At 40.9% G+C, this 17,894-nt stretch overlaps 1 protein-coding gene across 1 annotated transcript in view; it reads right to left on the bottom strand.

Moving 5' to 3' along the window:
• Positions 1-6,540: 6,540 nt before the first annotated feature.
• Positions 6,541-17,894, bottom strand: part of LOC139385287 (potassium channel, subfamily K, member 17) — a 42,206-nt gene continuing 30,852 nt past the window's right edge. The window contains exons 5-7 of the mRNA XM_071130451.1: positions 17,200-17,406; positions 8,035-8,124; positions 6,541-6,785 (exon numbers count right to left, since the gene is read on the bottom strand). Coding sequence (XP_070986552.1) covers positions 6,541-6,785; positions 8,035-8,124; positions 17,200-17,406 — 542 coding nt within the window. The remainder of the gene's footprint in view (positions 6,786-8,034; positions 8,125-17,199; positions 17,407-17,894) is intronic.

The following is a 17,894-nucleotide window of genomic DNA, read 5'->3' on the forward strand; positions in this document are numbered from 1 at the left end:
AGTAAAGGACCTTGTGCATTTCAGGTGAAATAACAACTCATCGTTATATCCCACAACAAAGTAGCTAGCAACAGCAAGCTAGCTAAATAGGACAAATTAGCTAGCAACTGTAAGATAGCTAGCTAAATTGCCATAAATGTTTAATGCTTTGCAACTTGTCCCCAAATTAATATAATTGGTTCAGAGTTTGTTTTGATACTTCAACCTGTGTGTCGTGATCGCGTTTGGTGTGGGGGGACAAAATCAATTTGCTCACGATGGCGCATGCGCGCGACCGGTTAAGGTACGGTGTAATCATAATCCCTTATAAAGTACAGCAACATAGTGCATCATAAATGCTGGTCACTTTTTCCTCAAGGATTATTCAGTGTTTTTGTCAATGAGCAGCACATCATTATTACTGAATCACAATATTTATTTATGGCATGTTATAATATACTATTCCTTATAAGCCACTATTCTTGAAAGCCATTATTCCCATACAATTACTCCTGATGTTCTTTTTAAAGCTTTGTGGTACGATTTCCTTGATGGTGCCACACATCCACCTTGAATGTCTGCCATGCTCTCTTTAAATGCACAGTATGGGCTCTGGTGGTAGGATCTACAAAGTTCCTCTTGTGGCACAATGTGTGATGCTCATAACATAACAGCTTATGGTGTATTATATCTGTCTGGCTTAGGCATTTCATCACTTTACCTAAAGCAATCAAAGGTGACTTTAAAGTGGCTTATAACTATGCTATAACACAACAAACAAAGATTATGATGCAGTAACAATGATGTGCTGCTCACTGACAAAAACGTATAATGGTTTATAACTCATTATGCATATGGACTTCATAGAACGTGTTGCCGATAAAGTATTTTTTTTCTCTGAAGCTAGGTGCACCTTGGAGGCTAGAAAGCTAGTAAATAATAGCTAGTAAACCTTGGAGGCTAGTAAATATTTTCCTCTGTAATTTAAAAAAAAGACACCTGCTTTCAGTGCTTCACTATTAATAACTTGCGTATGTGCATTTAGACCTTGTGAATGGAGCAAATGATTGTTTCCCAGTCCCATTGTATTTTTGTTTATGCGTTTTTGCTGAGGAACTCAAGGGGAAGGAAGCCTGCTCAATCAGTTGCACTAATTTTCTGGTAGGCCGTTCACACCACATCATGATGCGTTTCCACGCTAGGAATGGAGTCATAAAAGGAAAAGCTCACTTGTTATCCAAGCTAATTTTGTTAACACCTTTCACAGCACTACTACAGCTTGTTGGTTCTCTTAGTTGTATTTTTGTAGTACATTCCATGTATTCATATTGAAAACTGATGCACTGATAGTACTCCAGCACAAAGATGTACCTGGCTACAGAGCTAGTGATGAACAGATACCACCATTCCTTTCAGTAAAGTTAAACACAACCCAACAAAATCAGACGCACAGACCTCCATTCTTATGACCATAATGAGTCATGTTACAAAAGTCATAGTCCTTGTTCCATGCATACATTTCAATGTGCCTTTCCTGAGCCATGTTGTGCATAGTAGGCTTTCACGTGATTAGCTCGCAATTGTCACATTGTCTTCCTAAAGAGAAATAGAGACGAGCCATCCACAAGTGGTGTGCGTGGTGCTTTCACCAGAAATCATCCGCCCCATTTTCAAAGTACATTGTGTACCACAGGGGACCTAGTGAGAGATAAACTTTGCTGGCCAGTAATGGAGGCCTCTGTAATAACAAAGCATGAGTGCATCGCATAACGGATATCCTTATTGCTTGGGCCAGAATTTTTTTCTGACAAGGGCCCTATTAGATACAACGCCACAACAAGAAATTAAATTTACATAATATGTACATTCACTTTTCAATTTACATTAGCAACAGAATGTCAAATCAAAATCAAATCAAATGTTATTTGTCATATGCTTTGTAAACAACAGGTGTAGACTAACAGTGAAAATGCTTACTTATGGGCCCTTCCCAACAATGCAGAGAGAAAAATAGAAAAGTAATAGAAATATTCTGTTTCAAGTTTTAATGTCACATGCACAAGTACAGTGAAATCCATTTCTTCCAACAATGCAGTAATCAATATCAATGTAGTCCACATAAGGCAGAACAGAAACACATGATAAAAAAAAGAAAAGAAATTAGAACACAAGAAAGATAATATGCTATATATAGGGTCAGTTCCAACATGACATTTACAATGTGCAGGGATACTGGAGAAATAGAGGTAGATACACCATGTATAGGGGTGACTGGGCATCAGGATATATGATAAACAGAGTAGCAGCAGCGTATATGTTGATTGTATGTAAGTGAGTATGTGTACAGTAGAGTCAGCATAAATGTGTGTGCATGTTATGCGTGTGAGTGTGAACGTGACCGGTGTTGATTGCATTGTTTTTTGATCGGTTTACATATAACCAAAGGATCAGGATTGGTGTTAATCTTTTATTCTCTGATAGTAAAACAAACAACATATAACAATGATCTCATGAACAACATAAAAATGCAATGCAAATGCAATTTACATTAAGAAAGACAAATGTACAGTATCGGCCTAGGCTAGCCAACTTTCTCAATAACGGCCAAGCGTTATGTACAGTACAGTACGTGCAGTATTTGTAATTGTATTTATTATTACTGCCAAGGCAGCAGCTGATCTTCCTGGGGTCCAGCAATATGAGAGATTTACATGCATATTATTAATGTTAGCACTCCGTGTACAATTGTTCTGGGCCAATTGGGCCCTGTTCTGGGCCAATTGGGCCCTGTTCTGGGCCAATTGTAATTTTCCTAAGTCCCTCTTTGTAGCACCTGACCATACGACTGAACAGTAGTCCATGTGCGACAAAACTAGGGTCTGTAGGACCTGCCTGGTTGATGGTGTTTTCTTTTTTTTAGCTACTGTTGTACAACATGTTTTGACCATGACAGTTTTACAATCCAGGGTTACTCCAAGCAGTTTAGCCATCTCAACTTGTTCAATTTCCACGTTATTTATTACAAGATTTAGTTGAGGTATAGTCAATTATTTTTCCCAAATACAATGCTTTTAGTCTTTGAAATGGGTTTGTATTTATCTTTTTTTCTCTGATAGTAAAACAAACAACATCCATAAATGAAATGTTGTGCTGACCTTATGCATCAACTCTTCTCTTCCACATGGGTACATTAGACAGGGATATAACAATGATTTCGTGAATGACATAACAATGTAATACAAATGCAATTTACATTAAGAAAGCGAAGTGTACTGTTCAACCTATAGGTCTAGGCTAGCCAACTTTCTTATTAACATCCAGGCATTACGTACAGTACATTACATTACTTATTTGTATTTGTATTTATTAATTAAGGACCCTCATTATTTAAGACAAACATATTCTATTCTGAAACTAACTGCAGCTCTTTGTTAAGTGTTGCAGTGATTTCACTCGCTGTAGTATTGAGTCATCCTGACCATAGAAAACCTGTATTTCAGGGCGTGACTAGGGGTTTTGTTCTAGTTTATATTTTATATGTGGGGTTCTAGGTTTGATTTTCTATGTTGTTGATTTGTATGATTCCCAATTAGAGGCAGCTGGTTATCGTTATCTATAATTGGGGATCATACTTAAGTTGCATTTTTCCACCTGTGGGTTATGGGATATTGTTTATGTTTAGTTGCCTGATCACACTGCATTGTCGTCACGGTTCGTTTATTCTTTATTTGTTTTGTATTTACTTAAGTTTCACTTTATTCATTAAAAGTATGTGGAACTCAAAGTACGCTGCGTCCTGATCCGACCATCATTATTATGAACATCATGACAGAATATCCCATCAACAACTGACCAAGCAGCGTGCCCAGGAGGTAATGGCATCCTGGTCTTTGGATGAGATTAGGGAGAGAACATCCTGGACTTGGGACGACATAGTGGCAGGAGTGAAGAGCCTGCCGTGGAAGCAGGTGGAGGCAGCAAAGGAGGATCAACAACGTGTGTGTGTGTGTGTGTGTGTGTGTGTGTGTGTGTGTGTGTGTGTGTGTGTGTGTGTGTCACTGTGTGTCACTGTGTAGAGTCCTGTGACTGTGCAAAGAGAAAAACATCTTATACAAGGTTCAAATCAGATAGCTTGATATAGTGGTCCTGGATGGCAGGGAGCTTGGCCCCAGTGATGTACTGGGCTGTCTGCACCACCCTCTGTAGCGCCATGCGATTGAGAGCGGTGCTGTTGCCATGCCAAGAAGTGATACAGCCAGTCAAGATGCTCTCAATGGTGCAGTTATAGAACGTTTTGAGGATTTGAGGGCCCATGCCAAACCTTTTCAACCTCCTGAAGTGGAAGAGGCGCAAACGCGCGTGCCTTCTTCACAACTTTATACTTGTGTGTGGACCATTTCAAGTCATTAGTGATTTGGACTGAGGAGCTTGAAGCTCTCAATCCCCTCCAATACAGCTCTGTCTATATGGATGGGGGCTTGCTTTCCCCCCGTTTCCTGTAGTCCACAATCAGCTCTTTGGTCTTACTGACGTTGAGGGAGAGGTTGTTGTCCCGGCACCACACTGTCTGGTCACTGACCTTGTCCCTGTAGGCTGTCTCATCTTTGCCTGTGATCAGGCCTACCACTGTGGTGTCGTCAGCAAACAGGAATGATGTTGGTCAGTTTAAGACATGGGGATTACAGATTGGGACAAGGAGATGTTGAAAAATGACCGTGAATATGCCTCCAATCTGTTCTGTGCATGCTCTGAGAACGTGCTCTGGAGTACTGTTCAGCTCGCGGCTTTGCAAGTGTTGAACTGATTAAAGAACTTACGTCGGCCACAGAGAGTGAGATCCTCAAGCCCACTGGTTTGGTAGGAGCCCTCATGCACGGCACAGTGTTGTTATTGTTGAAGCGTGTATAAAATGCTGCGTCTTGTTGGGTCTTCCTTTGTAATCCATGATGGACTGTAGACCCTTCCACATGCTGTGGGCTTTGGAGCCTGTGCAACATGATTCCACCTTGTTCCTATATTGTCCTTTTGCTTGTTTGATGACGCTGCAGAGGTCGTAAACGAGACTTCTTGTACTTGTTTCTGTCCTCAGCCGTAGCTTCAGGGTTGTCTCTGATAGCCCTGTGTTTCCTAATGAAGCCGGTGACGGAGGTAGTTAACTCATCAATGTTTTCGGCAGACTCTCTGAACATATTCTAATCAGCACTAGCAAAGCAGTCCTGTACCATAATCTCTGATTCTGATGACCATCTCTTAATGGAGCGAGTCACGGGTAGTTCCTGTTTAATCTTTTGCTTTAAACAAGAAGCAGGAGTGCGGAGTCATGATCTGATTTGCCAAATAGGGGACGAGGGAGGGCCATGTATGCTTGATTGTAGGTAGAGTAACAGTGTTCTAGAATTTTAGCGCCCCTAGTGGAGTAGGAGACATGTTGATGGAAGTTGGGCATCACCTGTCTTAATTAAAATAGCCGGCAACAAGAAAAGCAGCCTCCGGGTGCAAGTTTTCCTACTTGTTTATATCCTTGTACAGTTCATTATGTTACAGCTTGTCACGCCCTGACCTTAGAGAGACGTTTTATTTCTCTATTTGGTCAGGTCAGGGTGTGATTTGGGGTGGGCATTCTATGTTGTTTGTTTCTATGTTTTGTCCGGGTATGGTTCACGATCAGGGACAGCTGTCGCTGATTGGGAATCATACTTAGGCAGCCTTTTATCCTTTTGGTAGTTGTGGGTAGTTGACTTTGTTAGTGGCCTGTATAGCCCTAGTAAGCTTCATGTTCGTTTTGTTGTATTATTGTTGTGTTGGTGACATTTGCAAATAAGAAAAATATACGCTCACCACACTACACCTTGGTCCATTCCTTACGACGATTGTGACAGAACTACCCACCACCAAAGGACCAAGCAGTGTGGAGAAAGGGACTCATGGACATGGGAGGAGATCCTGGACGGTAAAGGACCCTGGAGGCAGGCTGGAGAATATCGCCATCCAAAGGAGGAGATAAAGGCAGAGAAGGAGGAGCAGCGAGGATATGAGGAGGGAAGTCATCAACGGAAGCCCGAGAAGCCACTCCAAATTTTTTTGGAGGGGGGCACATGGGGAGGTTGACGGAGCTCACGGCAAGGAGTGTGGACTGGTCAGGCACCGTGTTATGCGGTGTCTCCAGTGCGCGTGCACAGCCCGGTGCGCTCGGAGCCAGCTCTCCGCAAGTGCCACGCTAGAGTGGGTATCCAGCCAGGGCAGATTGTGCAAGCTCAGCGCTCTTGGTCTCCAGTGTGCCATTTCGGCCCAGGGTATCCTGCGCCGGCTCTGCACACTGTGTCTCCGGTGCGCTGTGACAGTTCAGTGCATCCTGTGCCTGCGCTCCGCACGTGCCGGGCTAAAGTGGGCATTCAGCCATGAGGAGCGGTCAAGTGTTAAGCACCAGATCTCCAGTGCTCCCCCACAGCCCAGTTCGACCTGTGCCTGCGCCCTGGAGGTGCCGGGCTAAAGTGAGCATTCAGCCTGGAAGAGTGATGCCAAGAATAAGCACCAGATCTCCAGTGCTCCCCCACAGCCGGATCATCCTGTGCCTGCTCCACGGGTCAGTTCGGAGCCTTCAGTGACGGTCTCCAGTCCAGAGCCTCCAGCGACGGTCTCCAGTCCGGAGCCGCCAGCGAGGGTCCCCAGTCCGGAGTTGGCGACGAGGGTCCCCGCACCAGAGGTGCCACCAAAGTTTGGGAAGCCAGAGGTGGAGCGGGGGCTACGGTCCGAGCCGGAGCCGCCACCGAGGATAGATGCCCACCCGGACAGCCAGGAGTCCGCACCTTTGGGGGGGGGGGGGGGCAATTAAAGGCTGTTATTGTCACCAGGAAAGTTGGATGGAGGGCGTTTTCCAGGCAGAGTTTTAATGATTGTTCATTCACACACGGTTTCAGGACGGGTGTGATTTAGAATGTGAAATATGTGTGTATTACAGCGTGTGCCAATTTGATTCATCTCAGAAATGATGCAAGCAGATACTTAGTGTGAAATTTAGGCAACGGTTATACCAACGTCTCCAAGAAAGCATGCATGCTTAATTGATGTCTGGGTCCCTACAAAACTTATCTATAAAACCACATCTAAAACCCAGTTAAATCATAATCTACGGAACAAGGACTTTTTAATCATGCAAAAGGAAAAAAGGGCAAAGATGGGAAGAAAATGCATTACAGTGTAAGTGTAACATTTAATGTCTTTACAATACATTCAATTTCAAAACAATATTTTTACTTCAACGTGTCCGTAAGTAATTTTTCTCTGGTGCAGATCTTCATGTCAAATTGTCGAAAAAGTGCCAACTGCACCAACCATGCACATCAGCTAAGCTAAATGTTGTGAACCTCAACTTTAAAAGGATTTGACATATGCATGTGATGGTGGTCTGTGAGAAATATATCTCTAAACTCCACAGGCGTTTCTGTATTTTCTTTTCATTATAGTGGAAGTGCTAGATGACTTTTGTTAGCATTATAATATTTGTGCACCACCTAGTGGCTGTCTCCCACTACCTGACATTAGTATGCATCTGTAAACACGTTGTAAACACCTACAAAGATATTGTTGAATAAGCACTTTATACATATAAGTAAAAGTATAAATTATTTCACATTCCTTATAAACTCAGCAAAAAAATTAACATCCCTTTTTCAGGACAATATAAGATCAGGACAATATAAGATAATTTGTAAAAATCCAAGTACCTTCACACATCTTCATTGTAAAGGGTTTAAACACTGTTTCCCATGCTTGTTCAATGAACCATAAACAATTAATGAACATGCACCTGTGGAACGGTCGTTAAGACACTAGCAGCTAACTGACGGGAGGCAATTAAGGTTAGTTATGAAAACTTAGGACACTAAAGAGGCCTTTCTACTGACTCTGAAAAACACAGAAAGAAAGATACCCAGGGTCCCTGCTCATCTGCGTGAACATGCCGTAGGCATGCTGCAAGGAGGCATGAGGACTGCAGATGTGGCCAGGGAAATAAATTCCAATGTACGTAATGTAAGACGCCTAAGACAGAGCTACAGGGAGACAGGATGGACAGCTGATCGTCCTCGCAGTGGCAGACCACGTGTAACAACACCTGCACAGGATCGGTACATCCGAACATCACACCTGCGAGACAGGTACAGGATGAAAACAACAAATGCCAGAGTTACACCAGGAACGTACAATCCCTGCATCAGTGCTCAGACTGTCCGCAATAGGCTGAGAGAGGCTGGACTGAGGGCTTGTAGGCCTGTTGTAAGGCAGGTCCTCACAAGACTTCACCGGCAACAACGTCGCCTTTGGGCATAGACCCACCGTCGCTGGACCAGACAGGACTGGAAAAAGTGCTCTTCACTGACGAGTCACATTTTTGTCTCACCAAGGGTGAAGGTCGGATTTGCGTTTATCGTCAAAGGAATGAGCGTTACACTGAGGCCTGTACTCTGGAGCGGGATTGATTTGGAGGTGGAGACTCCGTCATGGTCTGGGGAGAGGTGTCATAGCATCATCGGACTGAGCTTGTTGTCATTGCAGGCAATCTCAACGCTGTGCGCTACAGGGAAGACATCCTCCTCCTTCATGTAGTACCCTTCCTGCAGGCTCATCTTGACATGGCCCTCCAGCATGACAACGCCACCAGCCAATCCCATTGAGCACATCTGGAACCTGTTGGATTGGAGGGTGAGGGCTAGAGCCATTCCCCCCAGAAATGTCCGGGAACTTGCAGGTGCCTTGGTGGAAGAGTGGGGTAACATCTCACAGCAAGAACTGGCAAATCTGGTGCACTCCATGAGGAGGAGATGCACTGCCGTATTAAATGCAGCTGGTGGCCACACCAGAAACTGACTGTTACTTTTGATTTTACCCCCCCCCCCCCCCCCCCCCCCATTTGTTCAGGGACACATTATTCCATGTCTGTGGAACTTGTTCAGTTTGTCTCAGTTGTTGAGTCTTGTTATGTTCATACAAATATTTACACATGTTAATTTTGGTGAAAATAAACGCAGTTGACAATGAGAGGACGTTTCTTTTTTTGCTGAGTTTATTAAGTAAACCAGACGGAACGATTTTCTTTCTTTTTTACGGATAGCCAGGGGCACACATAATTTACAAATGAAGCACTTATGCTTAGTGAGTCTGCCAGATCAGAAGCAGCAGGGATGACCAGAGATGTTCTCTTGATGTGTGTGAATTTGACATTATCCTGTCCTGCTAAGCATTTGAAATGTAATGAGTACTTTTAGGTGTCAGGGAAAATGTATGGAGTAAAAAATACATTATTTTCTTCAGGAATATAGTGCAGTAAAAGTATAAATAGTAAAGTAAAGTACAAAATCCCCCAAAAACTACTTAAGTAGTACTTTAAAGTATTTTTACTTAAGTACTTTACACCACTGACTATAGCACAAAATGAACTGAGCATTCTAGTATTCCACTTCATATCAAGAGGCTGTCGCTGTCAAAAAGGCCTCACGCGGTAAACAGTTGGCATACAGTTGACTATTTTAAATTAAAAAAATAAAGCATTAAAATAATGCTGATATATATATCTTCAGATGTTGTACATGTAATGCATGTATCAATTGTGAAGATACATGTTCACGTTTGAAGCATGTGAAAAATGTAGCAGAAATCATGGAAAGATATGAATTTGATGATCATCATGATAATAATAATAATAATAATCTGTATAATTTGGAAAATACAATCAGCCGGGGGCTAGTCATTTACTGTAACATACGTGACTTTACTTGAAAATGTGTCGTAGTAAAATAAGTAAAATAGGTAATTCATTCATATCATTCATGAGTATCTTTCCACATCAATTCAAAGCACGTGTTTAACTGTTGGACAGATTAGTCAGTAAACAATAAGTGGACCCTCAGAGTGGAGGACTGACTGGTCAACCAAATGGGCAATATCAAACCATGACATGTTTAATGCAACAACAACAAAAAAGTTGGACACAAACAACTTCTGTAGGCAAGTGTAAAGGTTGCTTACGTGTTCTAAAAACAAACCCAATAATTACAGGAGTCCTTATTAGAAAACATCAAAATACCCTATCAATATTTATATAAATATTTGATGCCGTTGTTTAGTGACTTTCAAAGTGTTTGGAACAACCTCCATTCCCAAAATGTACAGTGCTTGCGAAAGTATTCGGCCCCCTTGAACGTTGCGACCTTTTGCCACATTTCAGGCTTCAAACATAAAGATATAAAACTGTATTTTTTTGTGAAGAATCAACAACAAGTGGGACACAATCATGAAGTGGAACGACATTTATTGGATATTTCAAACTTTTTTAACAAATCAAAAACTGAAAAATTGGGCGTGCAAAATTATTCATTAATATTATTATTAAGTTAATACTTTGTTGCGCCACCTTTTGCTGCGATTACAGCTGTAAGTCGCTTGGGGTATGTCTCTATCAGTTTTGCACATCGAGAGACTGAAATTTTTTCCCATTCCTCCTTGCAAAACAGCTCGAGCTCAGTGAGGTTGGATGGAGAGCATTTGTGAACAGCAGTTTTCAGTTCTTTCCACAGATTCTCGATTGGATTCAGGTCTGGACTTTGACTTGGCCATTCTAACACCTGGATATGTTTATTTTTGAACCATTCCATTGTAGATTTTGCTTTATGTTTTGGATCATTGTCTTGTTGGAAGACAAATCTCCGTCCAAGTCTCAGGTCTTTTGCAGACGCCATCAGGTTTTCTTCCAGAATGGTCCTGTATTTGGCTCCATCCATCTTCCCATCAATTTTAACCATCTTCCCTGTCCCTGCTGAAGAAAAGCAGGCCCAAACCATGATCCTGCCACCACCATGTTTGATAGTGGGCATGGTGTGTTCAGGGTGATGAGCTGTGTTGCTTTTACGCCAAACATAACATTTTGCATTGTTGCCAAAAAGTTCAATTTTGGTTTCATCTGACCAGAGCACCTTCTTCCACATGTTTGGTGTGTCTCCCAGGTGGCTTGTGGCAAACTTTAAACAACACTTTTTATGGATATCTTTAAGAAATAGCTTTCTTCTTGCCACTCTTCCATAAAGGCCAGATTTGTGCAATATACGACTGATTGTTGTCCTATGGACAGAGTCTCCCACCTCAGCTGTAGATCTCTGCAGTTCATCCAGAGTGATCATGGGCCTCTTGGCTGCATCTCTGATCAGTCTTCTCCTTGTATGAGCTGAAAGTTTAGAGGGACGGCCAGGTCTTGGTAGATTTGCAGTGGTCTGATACTCCTTCCATTTCAATATTATCGCTTGCACAGTGCTCCTTGAGATGTTTAAAGCTTGGGAAATCTTTTTGTATCCAAATCCGGCTTTAAACTTTTAACGGACCTCTGAGACTATCACAGTGCAGGTGCATTTATACGGAGACTTGATTACACAGGTGGATTGTATTTATCATCATTAGTCATTTAGGTCAACATTGGATCATTCAGAGATCCTCACTGAACTTCTGGAGAGAGTTTGCTGCACTGAAAGTAAAGGGGCTGAATAATCTTGCACGCCCAATTTTTCAGTTTTTGATTTGTTAAAAAAGTTTGAAATATCCAATAAATGTCGTTCCACTTCATGATTGTGTCCCACTTGTTGTTGATTCTTCACAAAAAAATACAGTTTTATATATTTATGTTTGAAGCCTGAAATGTGGCAAAAGGTCGCAAAGTTCAAGGGGGCCGAATACTTTCGCAAGGCACTGTATGTATCTCTGAGGTCCATATTGTACTACCGAGTGGGCAAATACAGTTGAAGTCAGAAGTTTACATACACTTAGCTTGGAGTCATTAAAACTAGTTTTTAAACCACTCCACACATTACTTGTTAACAAACTATAGTTTTGGCAAGTTGGTTAGGACATCTACTTTGTGCATGACACAAGTAATATTTCCAACAATTGTTTACAGGCAGATTATTTCACTTATAATTCACTGTATCACAATTCCAGTGGGTCAGAAGTTTACATACACTAAGTTGACTGTGCCTTCAAACAGCTTGGAAAATTCCAGAAAATGTCATGGCTTTAGAATCTTCTGTTAGACTAATTGACATCATTTGAGTCAAATGGAGGAGTACCTGTGGATGTATTTCAAGGCCTACCTTCAAACTCATTGCCTCTTTGCTTGACATCATGGGAAAATCCAAAGAAATCAGCCAAACCCTCAGAAAAAAAATTGTAGACCTCCGTAAGTCTGGTTCATCATTGGGAGCAATTTCCAAATGCCTGAAAGGTACCACGTTCATCTGTACAATCAATAGTATGCAAGTATAAACACCATGGGACCACACAGCCATCATACCAGTCAGGAAGGAGGCGTGCTCTGTCTCCTAGAGATGAATGTACTTTGGTGCGAATAGTGCAAATCAATCCCAGAACAACAACAAAGGGCCTTGTGAAGATGCTGGAGGAAACAGGTACAAAAGTATCTATATCCACTGTAAAACAAGTCCTATAATCGACATAACCTGAAAGGCCACTCAGCAAGGAAGAAGCCACTGCTTCAAAACCACCATAAAAAAACAGACAATGGTTTGCAACTGCACATGGGGCCAAAGATAATAATTTTTGGAGAAATGTCCTCTGGTCTGATGAAACAAAATAGAACTGTTTGGCCATAACGACCATCGCTATATTTGGAGGAAAAAGGGGGAAGCTTGCAAGCTGAAGAACACCATCTCAACCGTGAAACACAGTGGTGGCAGCATCATGTTGTGGGCGTGCTTTGCTGCAGGAGGGACTGGTGCACTTCAAAAAGAAGATGGCTTCATGAGGGAGGAAAATTATGTGGATATATTGAAGCAACATCTCAAGACATCAGTCAGGAAGTTAAAGCTTGGTCGCAAATGGGTCTTTCAAATGGACAATGACCCCAAGCAAACTTTCAAAGTTGTGGCAAAAAGGCTTAAGGACAACAAAGTAAAGGTATTGGAGTGGCCATCACAATGCCCTGACCTCAATCCCATAGAACATTTGTGGGCAGAACTGAAAAAGTGTGTGCGAGCACGTAGGCCTTACAAACCTGACTCAGTTACACCAGCTCTGTCAGGAGGAATGGGCAAAAATTCACCCAATTTATTGGGGGAAGCTTGTGGAAGGCTTCCCGAAACAGGTTAAACCAATTAAAGGCAATGCTGCAAATATTAATTGAGCGTATGTAAACTTCTGACCCACTGGGAATGTGATGAAATAAATAAAAGTAAAGTAAAGTAAATCATTCTCTCTACTATTATTATGACATTGCACATTCTTAAAATAAATTGGTGATCCTAACTGACCTAAGACAGGGAATTTTTACAAGGATTAAATGTCAGGAATTGTGAATAACTGAGTTTAAATGTATTTGGCTAAGGTGTATGTAAACTTCCGACTTCAACTGTATGTTACTCTGTGTGGTCAGGGAGGTGAGGGAAGAACTGTGACTAAAAAGGGCAAAAGAGCGAGAACCAAAAAGTCAGGTTGACCCACAACATTTTTCACAGAAGACACTACTGGACTTGTGGGCCTTTAATAAGGTTTGACCCAATATTCTTAATGTACTTTAGTCCCAAAGCTCTCCTGGCCAAGTCAATCATTTTGATAAGCATGAAGGATAATGCCACAAAGTTACAAGTTACAAGCTGAACTGAATTAGTTTCAAATAGCCTCTCTGGAATTTGTTCCAGTGTCAAATGTTGGAAAATTGGATATCAATTAATCTAAAACTTGTTCACACTAGTGCTCTTCAGAGAATGTTATTTTAAGATGTAGAAGTACTAAGGAACGTTTGGATTCATTTTTCAAATTACTCTGAGTAATCAGAGTGCATTAAACCCCAGAAAATCTAACTCAAGCAAATTACAGTATTTTGTGGTCCACACTATGTTCCCTCAGCCCTATGTTCCCTCAGCTCTATGTTCCCTAAACCTATGTTCCCTCAGCCCTTGGAGTCATTAAAACTCGTTTTTAAACCACTCCACACATTACTTGTTAACAAACTATAGTTTTGGCATCAGTACTTACTTAATTTCTATCAAAATGAGCAAAAATGCTTATTGTTATAAGGTTACAAAATGCTGATTATTTTAGCTCCTACATATGTAAGGGTACATATGGGACCTACTGCACATATTCAATCCCTATCACCTTGACCTTTTGTCAATATTTCAGCAGCCCGAATTGCATTTTCTGAGATGTTTTATCTCAGCAACAACTCAAGTACTTTTATAATGATTGGCTTAAATACACTGTATGTAAAATGATATGGCCTATGACCAACTGAAATATTGAACCACACATTTAGAGTAATTTATCTTGGCATTTACAGAAGCTACTTCGATCCAATTTGGCATAAATAAGCAAGGCCATTGGACCGACAAAGAATTTCAAAATAATAATGTCCTTGTATATTTCAGGTAATGACCTGGCCTGACCATCACACTTTTTGAAATATGATGTGTTACAATAAACATGCATCTGTTATTGATGGTCCTTATTTATTTAATCATGCAACAGTTGATCAACTCACCACCCTTACAAAAATGTATTTGTTGCTGCAAACTTCCTGCAAATTTGCCACAAAATTTTGCCAGAAGTTTGCAAATATTTACCACTAGTGGGGAATCTGTGGCAAACCTTTGGCAATAATAATATGTATTGCCACTAGTGGCAAACAGTTTACCAGAAGCCGTTTCAAGACCAGTAAACATTGACAACCAATCATGGGATTTAAAAAATTTGTTGAAAAATGGAACCCAATCTATATAGCTAGCTACCTACCAAAGTTGCCCGGTGAGTGTCTAACTTATTTATTAAGCTTCCTAAAATAACAATGTTAGCTAATTGATGCTTGGTTACCAATGTCATGTTTTATGAGCCTTGTTTGAGTGAAACACATTTTGTTGATACCAGTTTCAATCTGTCAACATTATTGACTGGCTACCGCTTTGCTAGCTAACTTTAGCTATCATGTTTTTTACAATTCATGTGATAGCTAGCTAGCTAACTAATGGTTTGCCGAAACACTATTTAGGTGAATAAAGTGTGTTGCTATCTATTAATATCAATATGCATGTAAATATTCTAGTGTCACTGTTCAGTAGCATGTTAGCTAGCACAACAGCTAAAGTTGCAATAATATAAGCTGACTTGACATCAAATCAAAACTTCACTTTTGCAGATGGATACCCTTCCCCTACCCGTGGTGTTGGAAGAGGCTGTATTGGAAGGAGGATGCATCAACACTTTGGAAAGATGTTTGTGGTGCAATAACTCATAACCCCTTTCTTGAGTGACAAATGAGTGTATCATCTTGAAGCTTGATAAGATACATGTATTATTCTCAAAAATGTAGCCCATAGAATCTTTCTTTGTAACAATTAGATATTTTATTGCTTTAAACTAGTATCTAGCTCATCTTGATCATGCACAGTTCCTTCTCTCCTTCTAGAAGTTACAAGGCAAAAAGACAGATTGAGGCCTTCAATCAATCTGAGGACAGAGAAATATGTGCTCATCTGGAAAGGATCTTGCATATATAGCTTTGAGATGTAAATTAACAATAATTAATTTTGGATAACTCAATTTGATGTTGCTTTTCCTACACCCAAGCCTTACACACCTGCATCAGGAAAAAGAGACAACTACTAGACATCTGTCTCTAATGATGCAGTCCCCAGTCTAGATTTAATATCATAATTAGTTGATTAGTTTGAATCAATTGTACTGAGGCTTGGCTGTATAATTTGTCTCTCTAGGAACAGTTGTCCACACATGCAAAGGTAGATTTAGTAGGGCTAAGTCCCAGCTTATGCTAGCTACATTGTTTGTTTATATAGCATTTATACAAGGCAGAAACATTATTTCCTTAATGCGAAATATATGCAATGTCAGTTTCCGTGAGAAGCATAGCAACATCAAGGCAACTTTGTAACAGCTGACTATTTAGTATATTTAGTACATTTAGTATGTTTAGTTTAGTTTTATTTGTGAGACGCAAGTTAATTTAAAGTTATATGTCATTTGGTTTATGTAGATACAACATTTAAATATTGTTAACCCAAACTAACCAAAAAAACAGATCTAATTTGCATATTCAAACTTTGCAGCAAACAGTAGAAAGTTCACCACAAGTTTCACAGAATTCTTTGCCCGAACTCGCCGCAACAGTTTGCCACAAAACTAATTTTCATGTATGAGCTTGCCACAAATTTGCAGCGAATTGGCCAATGGTTTGGCAGAAGCCTGTTTTTTTGTTAAGGGCAAAATACCTGTGTACATCATGGGTGTGAAGAATATATGCTATGTGAAATATTTCTTATCACATAACATCAAGTTTTTATCTATAATGGCCCTCTCTTCCATTTCACCCCCCCCCTCCCCTCCTAAACAGGGGTACATTCTGTGTAATCTCTTGTGGACAGACTATGTAAACATAAATGATACAGTAGATCTGTCATGATACAATGGGATGCGTGAGATAATGAGTAGCATTAGTTCCGGAGCTTTGGACCAATCACTATTTTGCAGATGATAGCATCTTTTGAATTTCGTAAGGGGAGGGAATTTTGGCCTATAGACTTGCCCGTTACTTTCAAAGAGAGTGGGTGGAGCTCTTCATTCTGGTTCCGATCCTTTTTCTATCTATTCTCTTAACACATATGGACCCAGAACTTAATCGAGCATCTGACAAAGTATGCAATACTTTAGTTATGGGTTAAGCAAGATTACATTCTGTGCAGACCCAAAAAATACTCAATATTGAGAGAATTTCAAAAATATTTCTTCCTCTCATTTTGGTTGCTGATCTCGTTTAGAAGATACAACTGAGGGAACATACAACTGAGGTAACATAGAGCTGAGGGGACATAGGACTGAGAGGAACATTGGGCTGATGGAACATAGGGCTGAGGGAACATAGACATGGTCCCAGTATGTTTGCATTAACATTTAGCACTACCAGAAGAACTGCCAACCCATTGCTGCTCATCATGATCCCGTGCTTGCTTCATGTTCAATCCCAGGTCTGACTTACTGCTAGTTTCCCCTAGATGCAGATCTAGAATCTTCTTCCCTTCCCTTAATCCTAACCCCAATCCTTACCATTAATGAGGAAAATGCAAAACTGACCCTAAGACTAGCGTCTAGATGCAACCACCTCTTTCTTTGGATGAGATCACCAACAGTTTTTATTTTCTCTTTATTTCTTTTAACCGTCCACCGGGGTTTCCTTGACCTCATCCACCGGTCCTGCGTTGCTAGGTTCCTCAGGGCTCCACCAGTGTTTGAGGTGGGTGTTGAGCCGCTCCAGGATGTCGCTGGTGTGGTTGATGACTAGGGCCAACCAGGCCAGGCCGAAGAAGATCCAGGACGCCATGAGGATGCTGTACCACTCTGGATAGTACTGGTCGGGATTACTGTCTATAGAACCGAGCAGAAAATGTGAACAAAATATTCAGCAACTCTTGGAAGACAATATAGATTGACTTGACAGACACTTTGTGTTTATTATTAAAACCAAAGTGTTTCAGCCTATAGCCTTCACCAGGGCATAAGGGGAGAAGCAGCCCAAATATCAAATCAAATCAAATCAGAAATCAAATTTTATTTGTCACATACACATGGTTAGCAGATGTTAATGCTAGTGTAGCGAAATGCTTGTGCTTCTAGTTCCGACAATGCAGTAATAACCAACGAGTAATCTAGCTAACAATTCCAAAACTACTACCTTATACACACAAGTGTAAAGGGATAAAGAATATGTACATAAAGATATATGAATGAGTGATGGAACAGAGCGGCATAGGCAAGATGCAGTAGATGGTATCGAGTACAGTATATACATATGAGATGAGTATGTAAACAAAGTGGCATAGTTTAAAGTGGCTAGTGATACATGTATTGCATAA

The sequence above is a fragment of the Oncorhynchus clarkii genome, chromosome 26 (assembly GCF_045791955.1).
Source record: "Oncorhynchus clarkii lewisi isolate Uvic-CL-2024 chromosome 26, UVic_Ocla_1.0, whole genome shotgun sequence".
Classification (NCBI taxonomy): domain Eukaryota; kingdom Metazoa; phylum Chordata; class Actinopteri; order Salmoniformes; family Salmonidae; genus Oncorhynchus; species Oncorhynchus clarkii.